Source organism: Heloderma suspectum, chromosome 2 (genome assembly GCF_057233095.1).
Source record: "Heloderma suspectum isolate Gila_16-S chromosome 2, 16-S_ref, whole genome shotgun sequence".
Classification (NCBI taxonomy): domain Eukaryota; kingdom Metazoa; phylum Chordata; class Lepidosauria; order Squamata; family Helodermatidae; genus Heloderma; species Heloderma suspectum.
The window spans coordinates 385,550,343-385,569,577 of NC_139459.1; the positions used below are offsets into that span (position 1 = coordinate 385,550,343).

General features: G+C 47.4%; 1 protein-coding gene across 1 annotated transcript; it reads right to left on the reverse strand.

Moving 5' to 3' along the window:
- Positions 1 to 893: 893 nt before the first annotated feature.
- Positions 894 to 16,329, reverse strand: LOC146356416 (vomeronasal type-2 receptor 26-like). The gene is made up of 7 exons (XM_084830104.1): positions 16,246 to 16,329; positions 15,848 to 16,020; positions 13,165 to 13,456; positions 8,812 to 9,627; positions 7,968 to 8,198; positions 7,467 to 7,593; positions 894 to 1,798 (listed from the first exon to the last, which is right to left on the reverse strand). The coding sequence occupies exons 1-7, from the start codon at positions 16,327 to 16,329 to the stop codon at positions 894 to 896; spliced, it is 2,628 nt and encodes an 875-aa protein (XP_084686230.1).
- Positions 16,330 to 19,235: the final 2,906 nt, after the last annotated feature.

Here is a 19,235-nt window from a genome sequence, read left to right on the forward strand (position 1 = left end):
CACAGCCGGACATCTGGCCACTGGGCAGCCTGCAGGGATGCAAATGGCGGCTGCCGTAGCCGCCACCATCTGCGTCCCTGTATTTTGCTATGATAGGCTATGTAAATATTTACATAGCCTATCATGGCAAAAAGCAAAGCAAAACAGCGGACACAAATGGCGGTGGCTACGGAGGCCGCCATTTGTGTTCCCTTTTTTTTGCTGTTTTAGCCTATGTAAATATTTACTTAGGCTATTATGGCGGGGGGGAAATGGAATGAAAATGGCAGCCACTACACCATTTGCGTTCCCTTTTTTTCTTTTTGCAGTAATAGCCTACGTAAATATTTACGGAGGCTAAAACGGCAAAAAAAAGGGAACTCAAATGGCGGCCGCCATAGCCGCCGCCATTTGTGTACGCTGTTTTGTTTTGTTTTTTGCCATGATAGGCTACGTAAATATTTACGTAGCCTATAATGGCAAAATACAGGGACACAAATGGCGGTGGCTACGGCAGCCGCCATTTGCGTCCCTGTAGGCTGCCCGTGGCCGGATGTCCAGCTGTGGCTGGCCCCGGCTGGCAGCTCTGCGGAATCTCCACAGAGCGGAGCCGACCGGAGAGAATTTCAGGGGGAGGGACGGAGCGCCTCCCCCCCACCGCGAATGTCACCCTTTGAAAAGGTAAGTGACTTTCATACATCCCTATAATAAACAAAAACAAAAACAGAACACAGAGCATTAAAAGCCACAATATAACATTGAAACAAAAAGCATAGATGGATTGAATTGAACTGGCAAAATGGATTTTCTCCTGTGCTTTTCAGAAATTGGAATGAAGCCCCTTTTGACAAGCAGAGACAATGCATTTAAAAAGAGCAGAATATTGGGTTGTTTGGTAACAACAAGACTCAGATTTATTCAGTTGTTTTCATCATGAGATACTCCTTTGTATTCAGATCAGGCTTCAAAACAATGATGTAGCACTTGGGAAGAAAGATGCAGCCCAGTAGCCCAGCACTGGAACCCAAGATAGAAAAGACCTGCACAGCTACCATATATTTCCCCTTTGTGCTCAGGTAGGTGGGCAGAAAGGACACCCAAACACTGCAAAAGACCAGCATGCTGAAGGTGATCAGCTTGGCTTCATTGAAGGCCCCAGGCAGCCTTCTGGCTAAGAAAGCGACTGTGAAGCAGATGGCAGCCAGGAAGCCCATGTAGCCAAGGGCACTATAGAACATGGTGACAGAGCCTTCATTGCATTGGAGTAGGATCTGTCCAGGTTGGGAGTGCATGTCAGAGTCAGGGAAGGATGGAGAGATTCCCAGCCAGATGGTGCAGGTGACAACTTCGATGGTGGAACAGGAAATGACAATGGAGTTGGCCAAACTCTTTCCCAGCCACCCCTTCACCCTGTTCCCTGGCTTTGTGGCCAAGAAGGCCAGCATCACAGTGATCGTTTTGGCCAAGACAGAAGAGATGGCCACCGAGAAGATGATGCTAAATGCTGTTTGTCGGAGGAGGCAGGTTGCTTTCCTTGGCTGGCCAATGAAGAGGAAGGAGGACAAGAAGGAAAGCAGGAGGGATACGAGGAGAATGCAGGAGAGGTTCCAGTTGTTGGCTTTAACAATTGGGGTTTCTAGGAATTTAATGAAGATTCCTAACATGAATCCTGTATTTAAGGACAAGAACAGGGCAAAGGAAGCCAGGATGAGCCCCAAAGTTTCTTCATAAGTCAGGAAGGTTTTCAACTTCTGGATACATTGATCTCGTTCCATGTTTGGATGCTGATCGTCTGGACACTGTGTGCAGTGGTCTGAATCTGGAAATAAGAAGAGTAACATCTCCTTTCCATCCTTACCAATCTCCTTTCTCATCTTTTAAAATAAGGATATGTGTTATGGTTTGACTGTCAGCACACATTAATTTCACTCAGGGGTTGATCAGGCCTGCTGGTCCTTTTCATGCTCCCATGTCAACAATACATTCCTGTGTTTATACGTGTGTATAAACAAGAGGTTGGGAACCTCCAGTAGGCAGGGTTAATGTGTCCCACAGAGTTTCTCCACCTGGCCCATGAAACCTTCATAAATTCATCCAGGGGGCAGCAGAACCCCTTCTGTTATCTCTGTTGGATAGGTTCTAAGAGCAGGGGATGCAGGAAACAGGAGACTTGGTCGTCTCCTCCCAATCCTGGCTGAGTGTGTTTTTCTTGCCCTCAGTTGTCCTCATGAGGACAGTGTGCAAAGCCCCAAGGACTTTCCCATGAGGCGCTATCCCCATTGGGGAAGAATCCCCAGATGAGCCGGTGGCTAGAGCACTTCTTTGACTTCCAGCTTAGTTGGGGCAGGTTTTTTTTGAGCAGAAGCATTCCCCCAATTGGGGAAGCATCAGACCCCATGCAGTCAATCTGGGTCGCTGCTGATGTGCTCCCTGTATGATCTACCAGCTCATTGGCCAGGAATGATATGATGTCAAGGGTGTGGCCCTCCTGCCAGTGGTAGCTCATTCACAATCTTACTTGTAGGGCAGACAGTAGGTCAGCAGAGGCAGAGCCAAAGGGGACATGGGGGTGGGGTCATGGAGCAGAGCCGAGGGGTTCTTTGGGCGGAAAGGCCAACGATGCCTAGTTTGCAACACAGCCTTCTCCCTCGCACACCCTGGGATTAACTTAATTTTTCCCTCATCCCTTCCTATTCCTTTTCTAAATACTCTAAACTAAGTAAATAAAGAAACAGATAAGTTTAAATAAATATTTTAAACATAAGAAGATGACTGTCTTTAACCTTCTACATGCCCAGCCAGCTGCTTCCAGACTACACACACACACACACACACACACACACACACCCCTATCTGTATCTATCTGTCTGTCTGTCTGTCTGCCTGTCTGTCTGCCGGTCTATCTATGAGGAGGAAGAAAGGTTTTACTTTTTTCAAAAATTGCCTATTTCTATACGTCTTTCTTTAAAATATTGTATGCCACCTTGTGAAAGTTCTATCATTAAAGGTGGCCTAAAAATTCCATTCCAGAAGGCTGTGCTGAGGGAGATGAAAGGGCAAAGCAGGACCATTCTATCAGACCTACTGAAAGACTTAGGGTGCGATCTTTATTTCATCTTACTGTAACTGAATTTTTTGCCACATCTCTCCTTATTCCTTTTCTCTTTCTGGTTGGCCCTGGCACATAGAGAGGTATGATAGTTATCCGTGGCAGGTGCCGGGGGGGCATGAGGGCGGATCACCATGAGCTATAGTGCTCCCATCCCACCCTTTGCTGCCACTTCCACCATACAAAGGCTGATAATCCACCAGCTGGCCCAATCCACACCTACATGGATTCCTCCGACACCCCTGGACACCACCCCCAATTCTGTCTTCACAGACTTTTTTCACAGCAGCAGGAAAACATCAATAGAAAATCCATACACTCACCACAGAATACAGTTTACTCAGTCACATACCATGTCAAAAATAGCCATTAAAACATTAATTCAAGTTGCCCAGGTTTGTTTGTTTTTAATGCAGAAAAAACAATGTACAAGTAGGGATGTCAGAGAATTTCACCACAAATCTTGGGGAGGCCGAATGCCAGAGCATTCGGCCCCCCGAAATTGGTGGTGAAATGGTCTGCCACCACCCTGCCCCCCCCCTGGGACGGGACTTACCTTGGGCGAATCTTCCTGGCGGCGGCAGTGGCGGTTCGGCAGTGGTTCGGTGGCTGTGGCTGCGGCGGCCGATCTTCCGACCAGCTGCCGCCGCCATTTCCAGTAAAAAAAAAAAAAGTGATAGGCTACGTAAAGATTTATGTAGCCTATCATGGCTAGATTTTTTAAAAAATACCGTGATAGGCTACGTAAATGTTTACATACCCTATCACGGCTGAATGAAAAAAAATAAAAAAAACACGCGCGTATGCAAATGGCGGCACCCATGGGCGCCGCCATTTGCGTTCCTTATTTTGGCACATCTAGTCTATGTATACATTTACATAGACTGCGGCGAAAATAAGGGGAACGCAAATACTGTAGACGCTACGCTATTTGAGTTCCCCTTATTTTTGCCATAGTCTACGTAAATGTTTACGTAGACTAGACATGCCAAAATAAGGAACGCAAATGGCGGTGCCCATGGGCGCCGCCAGTTGCATACACACATTTTTTTTTTTCACTCAGCCATGATAGGCTACGTAAATGTTTACGTAGCCTATCACGGCTGACTGCAGGGACTCAAATGGTGGCGGCTATAGCTGCTGCCATTTGCGTCCTGGCTGGCCAGGATTCGGGGGTGGAGGGATGGAGTGCCTCCCCCCCACCGTGAATCAAATTTTGATACAGGTAAGTGACTTTCGTACATCCCTATAATAATGCCTGAAACATCCACAGAATTCAACTTCCAACAAGTACAGATTGTAAGGAGGTCCTTTATTGGGAGTCAGTCCCATTGAACTCAATGGAGATTACTTCTGAGTAAACTTGTATAGGATTGCATTGTAAAACTAGCAGCAGCTGCAAAGGAAAAAGAATGAAACCTAATGAGTGATAAATACCTTTTTGGTGGACAGTTGAATCTGACCTGAGCTGAGATGGTTCCATGTCTGGCCACTGCCCAACAAGCAGAATACACTAGGGATGTATGAAAGTCACTTACCTTTTCGACGGGATGATCCCGGTGGCGGGGAGGCAGTCCACACCTCCCCCAAAATCCTGATCTGGCCGGCTCCGCTGGGCAGCCTTCTGGGGGAAAAAAAAAACGCATACACAAATGGCGGCGGCTATGGCGGCCGCCATTTGTGTTCCCTTTTTATCGCTGTTTTAACCTACGTAAATATTTATGTAAGCTATTATGGTGAAAAAAAGGGGAATACAAATAGCGTAGTGGGCACCATTTGCGTTCCTTTTCCCCCCGCCGTTTTAGCCTACGTAAATATTTATGCTATTACGGCGAAAAAAAAGGAACGCAAGTAGCGCCCACCTAGGGATGTATGAAACTCACTTACCTTTTCATGGAATTTTTTGTGGTGGGGGGGAGGCACTCCGTCCCTCCCCCTGGAATCCTTGACGGGGGGGGAGGCGATCCGGTCCTCCCCTCCCGGAATCTTGCTCGGCCAGCCCCGCTCCATGGGAGCTCTGTGGAGCAGCCAGCCAGGGCCGTCCGCAGCCTGATTTCTGGCCATGGACGGGCTGGTGCGGATGCAAATGGCGGCCGCTGTAGCAGCTGCCATTTGCATCCAGCCAGCCTGCTGTCATAGGCTACGTAATTATTACATAGCCTATCATGGCAAAAAAAAAACCCCAAAAGAGGCGTACGCAAATGGCGGTGGCTACTGCAACCGCCATTTGCGTTCCCTATTTTTTGCCGTTCTATTATGGTGAAAAAAAGGGCAATGCAAATAGCATAGTGGGCGCTATTTGTGTTCCTTTTTTCTTGCCGTTCTAGCCTACGTAAACATTTACATAGGCTAGAACGGCGAAAAATAGGGAACACAAATGGCGGCCGCCATAGCTGCTGCCATTTGCGTATGCTGTTTTTTTTTGGGGGGGGGTTAGCTGTGATAGGCTATGTAAATACTTATGTAGCCTATCACAGCTGCAAATACTTACGTAGCCTATCACAGCTGCAAGGTCGCCAATGGCGGCCGCAACAGCCTGGCTGCGGATGGCCAGGAGACCAGCTGCCGGAGTCTCCGCCGCTGGAACCACCGCCACCGCCGCCAAATCCACCACATCTGCCCCAGGTACGTTCCATCCCGGGGGGATTCCGTGGGGGGTCAGGAGGCCGTTCCACCACAGATTCCAGGGGGCCGGATTCTAAGGAATTCTAAGGATTCCTCACTGGAATCCGTGGCGGAATTCTCTGCCATCCCTATGCCCACTACGCTGTTTGTGTTTCCCTTTTTTCGCCGTAATAGCTTCCGTAAATATTTACGTAGGCTAAAACAGAGAAAAAAAGGGAATGCAAATGGCGGCCACCATAGCCGCTTCCATTTGCATACGTGGTTTTTTTTGTTTTTTGTTTGTTTTTGCTTGCCGTGATACGCTACGTAAGTATTTATGTAGCCTATCACAGCAAAGGCAGCTACGAAATGGCATGGTGGCCGCCATTTGGGTCTGCAGCAGCCGGCCGAGAGACCAGCTGCTGCCGCCGCCACCGGAGCCGCCTCCGGAACATCCGCCCCAGGTAAGCTTTTGTCCCGGGGGGATTCCGTGGGGGGGTGGGTGGTGGGAGGCTGTTCCGCCATGGGTTTCGGGGGGCCAAATGCCAGTGCATTCGGCCTCACTGAAATCCGTGGCGACATTCTCCACCATCCCTAGATTACACACACACACACAGTCTCATGCAAACAGCTTTTTATAAAAGATTAGGATGGTGATCTCATTGCTAGCTACTTGCTCCACTCTCTCTGCTAAGCTCGAAAAGAAAATGTAGAGTTCCTCACTGGCTTGCTGGTGAACCACACATGTACAGGTTTAAACAATAATTTCTAATATTGATTGGATCAGGGACTGTCTGATCATCTGCCCAGATTCCTCCTCTCTCCCATGCTATTACTCCATGTGTGTGTGTGTGTATGTGGTGGGCGGGGGAATTTCTGTCTCAATATGGCACCCAGAGATTCCAACCATTCTATAGCAAAGCTGGATGCCGTACTTCAAAGCGACCCAGTGCCAATCTACATGGCTCATGTAATGCGGAGGAAGAGGACCTCAAGGTGATTTGTCACAGATGATGCTGTTGCCAATCCACAGGCAACCAGCTGCTTCCCTCTTGAAAAGTCGCATTTTCAGAAAATCCTTTTAGTCCAGATTTTTTACTTAAAGCTGCTCCAGGTCATTCTGATGCAGTACTCCATGTCCTCCCACACTCAGTCCTGGGCATGCCTTTGTGATGTGGCTGTGACCTGGCAATGATGTGGTCAAGGGGTGGGGTGGCCCTTCCCCCCCCTTAACCATTTCCCTTGATGGGCAGTAGGGTGCACATTCGGCAGACTGTGTTTCCAATTCAGAATACCGCAGCTACACATTTTCAGGAGTTCGGGTCAAGTGGTGGTTGCTTTGGATATTCAGAGTAACTAGTCTGACTTTCCCATTCATACAATCACTAATGTGCTGTTCATAGCCTTCAGAATTGCACAGCAGTATCTTTCACCATGCACAGTAACTACCTGTATTTCACATTTATAAAAGCACACTTTCTATTCTCCCCCTATCAGCCTCCAGTCACTTAAGGTCAAATATGATCCTGGTATGAGATTGGACAAGATCACACATGACCGGTAATCCCAGGCTATACAGAGAATTGGGGGGGGCATGAAAGTAGGGGTTTAGGCTCTATATACTACATTTTTCCTGCTTGGTGTGCCACTTATGGAACAAAGCGATTTCAAGAAAATCAGTGTATAACCAGAAAGCGCATCTTATTCCATGTCCATGTAGATGGAATGTTTGCCCTCATCCCCATGGGCTGCATTTTCCTCTGGAGTCACTCACCTTCCTGGGTGGAGATGGTCCCTTCGGCACAGGGAGGACAGTCATAGCAGCAAACTGGCTTTCCTTCCTGAACCACCTTGACGAATCCAGGGTGACAGCTTTCCACACAGCTGGAATGAGGCAGAGGCTAAGCAGAGAAACAAGGACCATCAAGAAAAGTGTGCTTGACTAATTTAACTAAAGAAATGAGAGACAGGGTTGAAAGGACCCAACAGGCCTCTTGGATTGAACATGAATCCCATAGCTAAGCCTAAGCACATCCAACCTGCTTGTTCCTGCTCAGTTTGCTCCCACTGAGGCTTCTCCTCCCTTCCCCTCTTGTTTCTATTATGTCCAGTTTTAAGGGACCTGCCTTCTTGTAGTCCATAAAGTGCCATGTAGACTGGTGGTCCTATATAAATGGATCAAAAATTTCAGTCACAAGTAACCTGCACCCTGTCTCTGAAGGCAATCCACCTGGATTAGGGAAGGCTGACCTGGAACCTGATATGTTGTCCCCACCTGGCTGAGCCATTTGGGCCACACAATGGCATCCTGGTCAATGGTGAACTTCAGGCCTGCTGGGGATCCCTGTCTTTCCATACTCCCAAATTTCACTCTACAAACAGAGCCATTGGGAAACTTCACCCAGTTCACGATGTCGAAGTTGGCTGCCAGCTCTCCATTCTCATCCAAATATATTCCATCCATAGAAGTATTATAAAAATGGGGGTTTCGCAGGAAAGGGTGAAGCTGTAATGGTTTAGAAAACACCAGCATCTGTGAAACAAGAACCAAACTCAACATCTCAGTTCTGCCCATTTCACTCTGGAATCTCCTATGGCTCAGGGCTGGTTCCAGGTTCAAATGGCTGAGTGCAGCCCTTAACTTTCATGAGGAACCAGTTTTCATCTCTGAATGTCATTGGTCTGCTTTAGCTGTTTGGGCGATCTGAGTCCTATCCAGACATTGCTATCATCATCCAAGGCCCTCCTCTGGGTGCATGCTCTGAGGAATATTTGGAGAATGGCAAGAAGGCAGAAGGCATTTTTGAATGTGGCCCTCCAATTTTGGAACACTCTCCCCAGTGAGTGTCATCCTTTTGGCACCAGGTTAAGAATTTCCTCTACTCCCAGACATTTGACAGCATGTAAGATGTTTATTGTTGATTGTTTTGGGTATTGGGAGATGAAAAAAATGTAATAAATAACAATGAAATAATACACAATTAGACCTAAACTTGTTCTGCAATCTCCATCACCACATTTTCTTATATTCTCATATTCTAAATCCAAGGCAATCATACTGGAATTCAACAATTCTTTGACATATTCAACAGCGATATCTGTGATGGGAAAGGGAATACCTGCCATGGACGTAGCCTTTGAGCATCCAGCCTTCCTCCAACCTCCACCACCACCCTCTTGGATCTAGATGAATAAGCAGCATCTATGGCACGGGCCACAGCCTGGACAGTGTTGTAAATGATGTAGCTGTCTGCAGACAGGATTCTCTCCATCTCCTCTTGGGGCAGGGCCTCCAGTTTCTCAATCTCTGTGCATCTCATCCAGCCTTTCACAGACAATGTATGCTTTGAATATGAACAACTGAAGTTCTTCTCCACAAACTGCTTGACAGAATAGTAGAAGTGTGAAAAATCATTAAAGTTTGACATTTTGTTTCTTTTTATAAAAAAGGAGAATATACTATCAATATGTTTAACATGCAGATCATTATATTTTAACTCCAAGGTGATGTCCCACAAAGCTGTGACAATCCAGACTTGCCTCACAATTGGTTTTATGAAGTATGCAATAATTCTTTGCATAATGTGTATTCCTTTTAAGAAGGATGTTGTCTCCGCACAGTAAACCATGACGTTGACTTTTCTCCAATTGTGCGGTGGAACCTGACCTAACACCATTTGGTCTGCATTCAGTCCTGACATTCTATGTGAGAATGCAACACAAACACCATTATTGATGAGATCATGAGTCAAGGTCCCGACGAATCTCTCTCCATTGTCATTGTCTGGAGCAATGAGACCAACCCACGTCCATCTGAAATGCAGGAGCAGTTTGACAATCCCCTGGTACTGGGTTCCTTCTTTGGGGACCGTTGGGTAGAAAAAAGGGAACTGAGTTTTATCACCCAGAACATGAGAAACAAAAGCATAAGTGACCTGACAAAGAAAGGATGAGAAGGGCGGTTTATTTTGTTGCATAATCAAATTTCAATTCTTCATTGGATGTTTCAGAAATCTGACCAGCTAACGTCTACTGAGTGGAAGTTATCTGTGCCATAAGGGCCGCAGTGGCTTAGTGGTTAAGACACTGAACTGCAGACTGGAAGGTCGGCAGGACAGCAGTTCGAGACCCGAGTGCCGCGTGACGGAGTGAGCTCCCGTCTTCAGTGCCAGCTTCTGCCAACCTAGCAGTTCGAAAGCAAGAAATTGCAAGTAGACAAATAGGTACCACTTCAGTGGGAAAGGCAACAGCGTTCCATGCACCTCTGTGTTCAGTCATGCCAGCCACATGACCACAGAAGCATCTTCGGACAGCGCTGGCTCTTCGGCTTAGAAATAGAGATGAGCACCACACCCTAGAGTCGGACACGACTGGTTGGGGACACCTTTACCTTTGTATATGTGCCATACCTCAAATCAATTGAACAAACAGTCTGAATTTTATGGCAAATGAAATGTTCAGGCCTCATAATGGTGTTACACTAAAAAATGAAGATTCCCTAATTGTAAAGCCATCTCCTGAATCGTCATTAGGGCTGTCAAGGCGGAGGGGGAACCCAGCAGCCCGAAACAAATCAAATTGCTCTGAAGAACTTTGGCGCACTTCAGTGCAAACTGGAAGCCAAGCTGCCACAGCTCCACCCAGCCCTCTGCACCTTCCCTGTGCTTTCTGGATGCATGCTGGCAGCCGTCTTGTTCTCGATGGGGGAGCCGTTTTAAAAAGTTTACTCCCAGCATTTTCAAAAATACAGGGAGTCCACATTTCAAAAATGGCCCACCCCATTCCCCAGAACCATAAGTCCACTGCCAGGGCATCCAGAGGGCCTACGAGCTGGAAGGGATAGCAACAGCAGCCTGCCCTTATTACAAGCAAGGAATAAGCCGTGAAGGCTGAAGCAGAGGCAGGAGTCAGCCAGCAACCATGCGCCATCCCCTCCTTCTGAGGAAGGGAGAGAGTGCAGTTGACGGGCAACTCCTGCCTCCTCCACGTGTCTCTAGCCTTCACGGGCTCCTCTCAAGCAAGGAACCCATGAAGGCTTGAGCAGAGTCAGGAGCCGTACTCCAGCTGGGTGCCCTCCCCTCCTTGCAAGAAAGAGAGAGGGTGCAGCTGGGGGGTGACCCTTGCCCTCGCACCTGCCAAATCTGCTCAGAAGTTTCCTTCCTTGACAGGCAGCCTTCTGCCAATCGCCCATTCTTTCCTCCTTGCAAACAGGGCAGAACAGGTGGTTGGCGGACTGCAACAGGCAGTGCCAGCAGCACTTTCCCCAGTGGCTCCCCTGGCAGTAACTCTGACCCCAGTGGCACCAGCACCAGCGGCGGCAGTGGCGGATGAAGCGGTGGTGGCGGCGGCTCTGGCCACTGCTGGGCTGCTGCAGACACAAATGGCGGCCATTGTAGCGGCCACCATTTGCGTCCCTATGCTTGCCCATGATAGGCTACATATATATTTATGTAGCCTATCACAGCTAAAGCAGGGACACAAATGGCGTAGGGGACGCCATGATAGGCTATGTAAATATTTACGTAGCCTATCATGGCTAGCGTAGGGACGCAAATGGCATCCCCTACACAGGACGCCATTTGCGTCCGCAGCAGCCCGGCAGCAGGTGGAGGCCCCTCTGCGGATTGGCTCAGCCAGTGGCTCCACGGACTGGCCACGGAGCAGAGCCAGCTGGGCAGGATTCTGGGAGGGAGGAACAGTTCACCTCCCCACACCAGCGGACCCCAGTGGAGCCACGTAAGTGGGGTTTCGTACACCCCTAGCATCTCCCCCAAGTCACACATGGAGAACAATGGCCCAGGTAAGGAGCTGGCGGCTGGGCAGCATGTTTGGGGGCTGGGCGGCAATATCATACTGCCCCTCAACAAATCTATGGTGCAAACATACTTGGAATATTGTATACAGTTCTGGTCACCGTACCTACAAAAAGATACGGTAGAGGTAGGGATGTACGAAAGTCACTTACCTTTCCAACAGGGTGATTCGTGGTGGGGGGGAGGCGCTCTGCGCCTCCCCCTGAAATCATAATCTGGCCAGCTCTGCTCCACGGGGATTCCGCAGAGACACCGGCTGGTGCCGCCCACAGCTGGACATCCTGCAAGCAACCCCTCCCCCAAAAAACAGCATACGCAAATGGCAGCGGCTACAGTGGCCTCCATTTGCATTATCTTTTTTTCGCTGTTTTAGCCTACGTAAATATTTACGTAAGCTATTACGGCGGGAAAAAAAGGAATGCAAATAGCACCCACTACGCTATTTGAGTTCCCCTTTTTTTCGCCGTAATAGCCTACGTAAATATTTAAGTAGGCTAAAACGGCGAAAAAAGGGAACGCAAATGGCGACTACCACAGCCGCCATTTGTGTATGCTTTTTTTTTTTTTTTTTGCTTGCTGTGATAGGCTACGTAAATACTTACATACAAATGGCGGCCGCAGCAGCCGGTCGAAAGACCAGCCGCCGCAGCCACTACCACCGCAGCCGCCACCACCACCACTGGAGCCCCAGGTAGGTTTCATTCCGGGGCTATTCTGTGAGGTGGTGGGGGGTGGGAGGCCGTTCCGACATGGGTTTCAGGGGGCCGAATGCCAGTGCATTCGGCCTCACTGAAATCCATGGTGGAATTCTCTGCCATCCCTAGGTAGAGGTGGAAAAGGTGCACAAAAGGGCAACTGAAATGTTCAAGGGGCTGGAGCATCTCCGCTGTGAGAGACGGTTACAACAACTGGGATTGTTTAGTTTGGGAAAAAAAGGAGGGTCAGGGGAGACATGATAGAGGTCTACAAAATTTTGCTTGGTGTGGAGAATGTGGATAGGGAGACATTTTTCTCCTTCTCTCAAAATACTAGAACCCACTGGGGTCATCCCATGAAGCTGATTGGTGGGAGACTCAGGACAGATAAAAGGAAGGACTTCTTCACATAGCACATAGTTAAGCGACGGAATTCACTAACACAGGATGTAGTGACAGGCAGCAATTTGGATGGCTTTCAAAGGGGGTTGGACAAATTCCTGGGGGAAAAGGCTATCAGTGGCTACTAGTCCTGATGGCTACCTGCTACCTCCGGTACCAGAAGCAGTGAGCCTATGTACAGGAATTGCTGGGGAACATGGGTTGGAGGGTGCTGTTGTGCTCATGCCCTGCTTTTAGGTTCCTGGTCAACAGTTAGTTGGCCACTGTGAATAGAATGCTGGACTAGATGGATCCATGGTCTGAACCAGCATAGCACTTTTTCTTATGTTTGTATGTTTCTATGTGAAATGCCCAGTAAGCCTCCCTCCATACAGACTGGGATCTTTGGGGGGAGGGGAGCTTTAACATTTGCACCCCACTGTGGATCCAGGTCATCTATATTCATGGTGGGAGTGTAGGTCCCATGTAACTTTTTTGGAGAAGGTTTCCCTTTGTTTGGAAAGGACCCCAAGTAGAGTGCTACTAAGCATGCAAACACCTTCCCCCATCCACCCCCACACACCTGTAGGATTTTGTAGATGCCCAACATAGCTGAAATCTGGATGGAGATGTCAGAGTTGGTCTCTTCCACAACAGCCAACAGGTGATTCCGTCTTCCACATTTGTAGTTTGGGACATTTGCCAGCCCAGGAGAGAGGAGGTCTAGCAAAGCATCTGAAGTCAGTCCAGCATTGATATAGTTGTCATGGATACTGTAGCCCAGGGTGATGTTGGGTAAGATTCTGGGATTCTGGTTGATCTCCTGAATGGCAAAGAAGAAGGACAGCATTTTCCAGTATTCTGTGTCTCGTTTCCTGGGAGCGGGAGGGGAAAGTCACATTGTCATCCTGTCAGCAATGAAACTGAAGTATTAAGTTGTTACTTGTTTTACCACATGAGCCTTTCAAACAATATAGACATCTGCAATACTTTTCTTGAGCTTCCCTCATGGGAACAGTGGTCCTGACCCAAAGCCAGAAGCACAACAGCCCATCCTCAGTTAGTGTTTTGCCTGTGTTGAGGCATCCATGGAATATTTCCATAGCATCAATAGACATGATCGATTAAAAACAAATCCTGTTCATATGTACATTCAAGGGCTCAAATTTGGTATGTGCCACCCTTCACACTGAGGGAGAAATAGTGACCGGACAATGGGTTAGGAATTAGGATTAAGGTTTATCAAATAAGAACATGGTCTGATCCAATGGGGCTCTTCCTAACAATCCATCTACTCCAGGTTTCTGTTCACACTGTGGCCAACAAGTTGCCCATGGGAAACCTGCAAGCAGGAAACAAGTGCATCAGCACCCTCCCACCCATGTTCCCCAGCAACTGGTATACATAGGCATACTGCATGGATCTTCTTATGATCTTATATTCTTTATATTTCTTTATATTTCTTTATTCTTATAAATAAATAAAGATCTTATGAACTCAGTTGCCTGAGCCCCCTTGCATTGGCGAGGTTAATTTCGCTCCAGCTCTGCAATTCTTTACATTGACATTGTGCTTAACAGAACTGAAAGCCTATCATATCAATAAGGCTATTTTTATTCTTAACTTCATATTAGCCCAGTTTATATTATTATCCTCATTCTTTCTTCAATAGTTCCAGCCAAGACACTTACTGTGTGTAGAATGTACCCTAGCATTGTGGGTAGCTAAAAGCTGAGCCAGTGTCACTCACAACCCTGGGATGTAGTCCACTATTCTTATCCCAAACTGCAAATCATGTGAAGTCATAGGATCTGTCTCTCCATCCCCAACTCACAAATACACACAGCAGAAGAAGCACATCATGTGCACATGCTAAAATCATACATCCTCCCATTTTTAATAGTTGGAAATAATTACATATACATATTCTAATTTACATATTGACATGTCCCTAATATTGACATCAGCACCTTGGGACCAGAGAGCAGCCAATATAACACCAAATTTTAAAAAAGGGATCCAGGGAGAATCCAGGAAATGACAGGCCACCTTAGCTTATTGTCGGTTCCAGGAAAATTTGTGTTTAGTGTTGTTAAAGCTAAACATGTCAAGCATGTAGGATATGAATTGGAACCTGTGCTTTTCTACTTGGTCACAAACTGCCTGGAATCAGGAGTGAGCAGCGAAATAGATAGCCAAGGTTGCTGACACCACCAAGTTATTTAGGATATCTAAATGATGGTGATGATGACAATGGTGAACACTTCCAAAAAATGTCTCCATCCTGGGAGAATGGGCAACAAAATGATAAATGCAATTCCATGTAAGTAATGAGCTATGTAAACTGGGGCAAAACAAAAATAAGAAAGAAAAAAATACTAACTTCATATCTATGCTGATAGGATCTGAGATGGTTGTGCATAACTCAGTGAAAATGTTGATGTAGCATATCGCTATAGTGAAAAAAAAAAAATCCATGTTGGAGATTTCTAGGAAAGAAATCATAGCATTTTAAACTTGGAAGGGATCTTGGAGGCATCAAATCCACCACCCTGCTCAATGCAGGATTGGCTGTGTAGGACACAACAATAGTATCCCTGACAGATGGCCATTCAGCCTCTGCTGAACTACCTCAAGGGAGACAAAGCTCGTCACTACCTGAAGCAGTGTCCTGTCATTCTTACCATACCCTCTGGAGTAACAGAGACCAAGTTTGCGCCATCTTCTGCATGGCTGCTGTACAGAGATTTGAAGACTGCTTTCATCTCTCCATGTCATCTGCATTTCTACTAGCTAAATGTCCCCAGCTCCTTCAAGAGAACTTGGTTTCCAGACTAGCATTTACAATCTTAATAGGCAGTTATGGGGGGGGGGGGAGAAGTGCTCTGCCCTCTTACCTATAGCCTGTGTCTGTTCACATGTCTGAAAGTTACAACGGCTGTTTCTTCTGTCCATTATCAAGAAGGGAGAAAGACCACTTTGTTCTACAACATCTCTTACAGTTCAAAGGACCCTGGCCAGCTCCTGGGATGGTGGCTGTGCATTGATCAAATGGTCCTAATTGACCTAGATCGAATTGTCCCGTAAGATGCTCCTGAACTTTTAAAAGTGAACAAGCAGGCTGAGCACCGAATTCTCTCTTCATCTTGAAGGATTCCCAAGGGCAAAATATGACAGCAATTCATAACGGGGGCAGTAACAGGAAATTAGGGATGATTGGAGTTCATGATATTAGCAAGTGGAACTGCAGCAGCTCCATCACTTACCGGTAAATTCTGGTAGAGGGAGGCTTGTTGAAAGTGAATGGTTGAAATATAGCATACGTTGCAGAGATGATCCCACTAATGAGGAAGTCTCCTGTCCTGTAATGATTAAATAGGCCTTCTGTACCCCTCACCGATGTCAAGGGGCATTTGGCCATGAGCATCCCACAGGTTGCCTGGGGCAGCAACAAGAGCAGAATCATTCTGGATACACCTGGCACAGCCTCCATCTTGCTTCTCTCAAACAATTGGAAGAATGGTAAGAAGAAGCCAGAGGCCCCTTGCAAGACAAAGTCTTCAATGGCTTTCCCAGTACAGATGGAGCCCAACCCACCAAGGCTTCACATCTGAAGAGGAAGATAGCAGGTGAATCTCACACCCACACAGTCCTCCTCACCTACCCTAAAACTCCTCCCAAACTCTCTGTGGTACGGGAGACATTTATGTATCAGTTCCTTTGCACCTGGATGCAAGACGTCACCCATGTTGCTCTTCAATCAGCTGCTTATTCCAGTGGACTCAAAGGTGAGCTTTGGAAAACTCCCTTCAGGTTTGGAAGAGGAGGAATAAAACACTATGATTTTGATAATTACATTTGGAAGAAGTTGCATCACCTCTGCAACTTCCTGAACTCTCCATTCAGCAGGAGAAACTGCATTTTTGCAAGAATTCACATAGGTGGCTCCACATTCTTCCCATGGGTGTGGGGCAGGGGGTTGGACAAGTGAGCTTGGCCTGACCTTTACCTGTTAAACACCTTCATATGAGCCATAAGATCAAGACTGTCCTTTCAGATACAGGCTTGGCCAATGTGCCCCACACTTCCTCCCAAAAGGACCCTCCCAGGCAGTTGTCCATCTACCATGTCCATGCTCAGCACCCAGCAGCAGCAGCAGCCCCAGACACAGGTGGAAACAGCTCAGGGAATCTCCTTCAACTGTCCAGTTACCATTCCAGCTCCTTCAACGGGAGGGGGGGAGGCTCTGGAACAGCTCAGGGAAACTGAGCCACTGGGAAAAGGACCCTAAACTCAACAGACTGGTATGGGGGGGGGGAAGACCCAGAGAACTGCATGAGCAGGGCGCAGAGAGAGTTTCAGCTCCAACCCAGACACAGGTGTGGGCCCAGGAGAAAAGGAAGCCCCCTTTGCCTCATCTTGTTGCAGAGATCACAGCTCCCTCAAAGACAGATTTGGGACCCACACAGTAGAGAAGTCCAGGATGAGACTCTGGAAGCAGCAGCACAAGAGGGCCCAGTTGAGCCCAGTTCTGCCCCAGAGGGTGCACCATCTCCCCCAGTGCTTCATGTGACACTGGGAAGGCGGCACACTCTGGTCAATGGTCCCCACCCTAGACTTTTGGGCCTCAAAGTTTTCTGGACATCAGGGGCAGTTACACTATCCCCCAGGGGATTTGGGGTAGGATTTGTTCTGTTTCCATGAGAGGAGCCCTTGCCTGTCCTCTCCCCCAACCCATCCTGCCACTACCCCCAATACCACATAACCAGGCCTGCTGAGCACCTGATAGCTGCTATTTCATGAGGGATAACAGACTAACAGTGTCTAACCACCACCACTCCAAGGAGGAACTGGGGATAGGGGAGAGAGAGTTAATTCATTTCTCTCCCTTTTCCCATAAAGACATCATCCTGGAAAGGAGATGCAAGGTCCAGAACCCCATGTTAACCCTGACCAGTTCAGGGTTCAGGAGATACCTACACAACTCAAGGAATCCAATCCCCCATGCTCAAGGATGTTTTGTGTGAGCCATGTTCTGTAGCCATCCCTTGTTCACTGGGGATGGACAGGACAATGTGGGGGCATAGTTGAGATGCACTCAGCTTAACCTAGTCTTGCCCCTAAAGGGGTTGTGGGGGGCAGGCACTCTGAGGCAGGCTCAGACTGTGGAACCCCTTTTCTCTGTCCCCAGTGGTGACTGGTGATGTCCCACAAAGCTGTGACAATCCAGACTTGCCCCTCAATTGGTTTTATGAAGTGTGCAATTATTCTTTGCAAAATGTTTAGTGATTTTAAACAGGAGGAAGTCACTGCACAATAAACTATGACATTGACTTGTCTCCACTTGTGCAATGGAACCTCACCAATTTGGTCTGCATTCAGTCCTGAGATGTGTTGTGAGAAAGCAACACAAACACCTGACGAGCTCATGGGACAAGGTCCCAACGAATCTCTCTCCATTGTCAGTGACTGGAGCAATGAGACCAACCCACGTCCATCTGAAATGCAGGAGCCGTTTGACAATCCCTGGGTACTGGGTTCTTTCTTTGGGGACCGTTTGGTAGAAAAAAGGGAACTGAGTTTTATCACTCAGAACATGAGAAACAAAAGCATAAGTGAGCTGGGAAAGAAAAGAAGAGACTTCTGCTTAGTTTTGTTTCAGAACTAAATTTCAATTTTTCATTGGATATTTTAGAAACTTGACCAGATAACACCTATTAAATGGACAGTATCTGTGCCAGACTTCAAGTCAATTGAACAAATAATTGTAATTTTATGGCAAATAAAATGTTCAGACTTCATAATAATGGACCACCAAAAAAAGAAGGATATTCCCTAAGTTTAGGAGGATCTCCTGAGTCTTCATCAAGTAACCAAGTTCTCAACAGTTCATTGAACTTTCCCAGAAGTATTTCATGTGCTCATGGGCCTATCTTCATGGGCGCCTTGCTGAGTGAGGATTGGGACTGCTTGGAAATCCTTTGCAGCAGATGACATTTTGGCCAGTCCACAGCCACCCAACTGAGGGGAAGCTGCATTTTTACAGAGTACTTTTACTCAATTGTTTGTTTCTTCTTCTTCTTTACTTTAGCTCCCCTGCAGTTCAGCTGCTGTGTGCCCAGTCCTTCACTGTAAATCCAGTACGATCGGGGCATTCCACCTGACTGTGCCAGTAGTAACCTAGCAAAGTACAGTGACTTGCCTTCCTTTCCAACACAACAAAGACCTACACAAATAATTCTATGACAGTTTGCTGGAATGGGGGAAAATTGGGGTAGTGGAGTACTCCCTTAGGGAGCCTTCAGATACCACAGCAGAGAATCGGGGATTTCAGTTTCTTCATGCAAAAGTGCACAGATTGGGGAAAAGGGGGGTTGCTCTAACTCTCTGACAGTTTGCTGCAATTAAATTGTGAATGAGTTACTCTCCATTCATAATAATGCAGTAGCAGCGGGGAGCCTGGACTGGGGGGGAGCTTCTCTCATTAGTTGAGCTGCCACTTCCTGGTTGATGATTTTCAGTTCTACTCTCCTCATTCCATCCAGAAGTATGTTCCTTTCAAGCGCTGTGAGACCCATGAAAACTGGACTTTAAAGGTATGGTACACTCGGTTTTTCTTGCTTTGTGTGTCCCTGATACAACAAAGCTGATTCC

Excerpts from the sequence above, each read along its gene's own strand:
- LOC146356416 (XM_084830104.1), bottom strand. The coding sequence starts at position 16,329 with ATGGGTGACGTCTTGCATCCAGGTGCAAAGGAACTGATACATAAATGT. Across the intron at positions 9,628-13,164 it reads GCATCTACAAAATCCTACAG|GTCACTTATGCTTTTGTTTC; the intron begins GTGTGTGGGGGT and ends TTTCTTTGTCAG. Across the intron at positions 1,799-7,466 it reads GACCATCTCCACCCAGGAAG|ATTCAGACCACTGCACACAG; the intron begins GTGAGTGACTCC and ends TCTTATTTCCAG.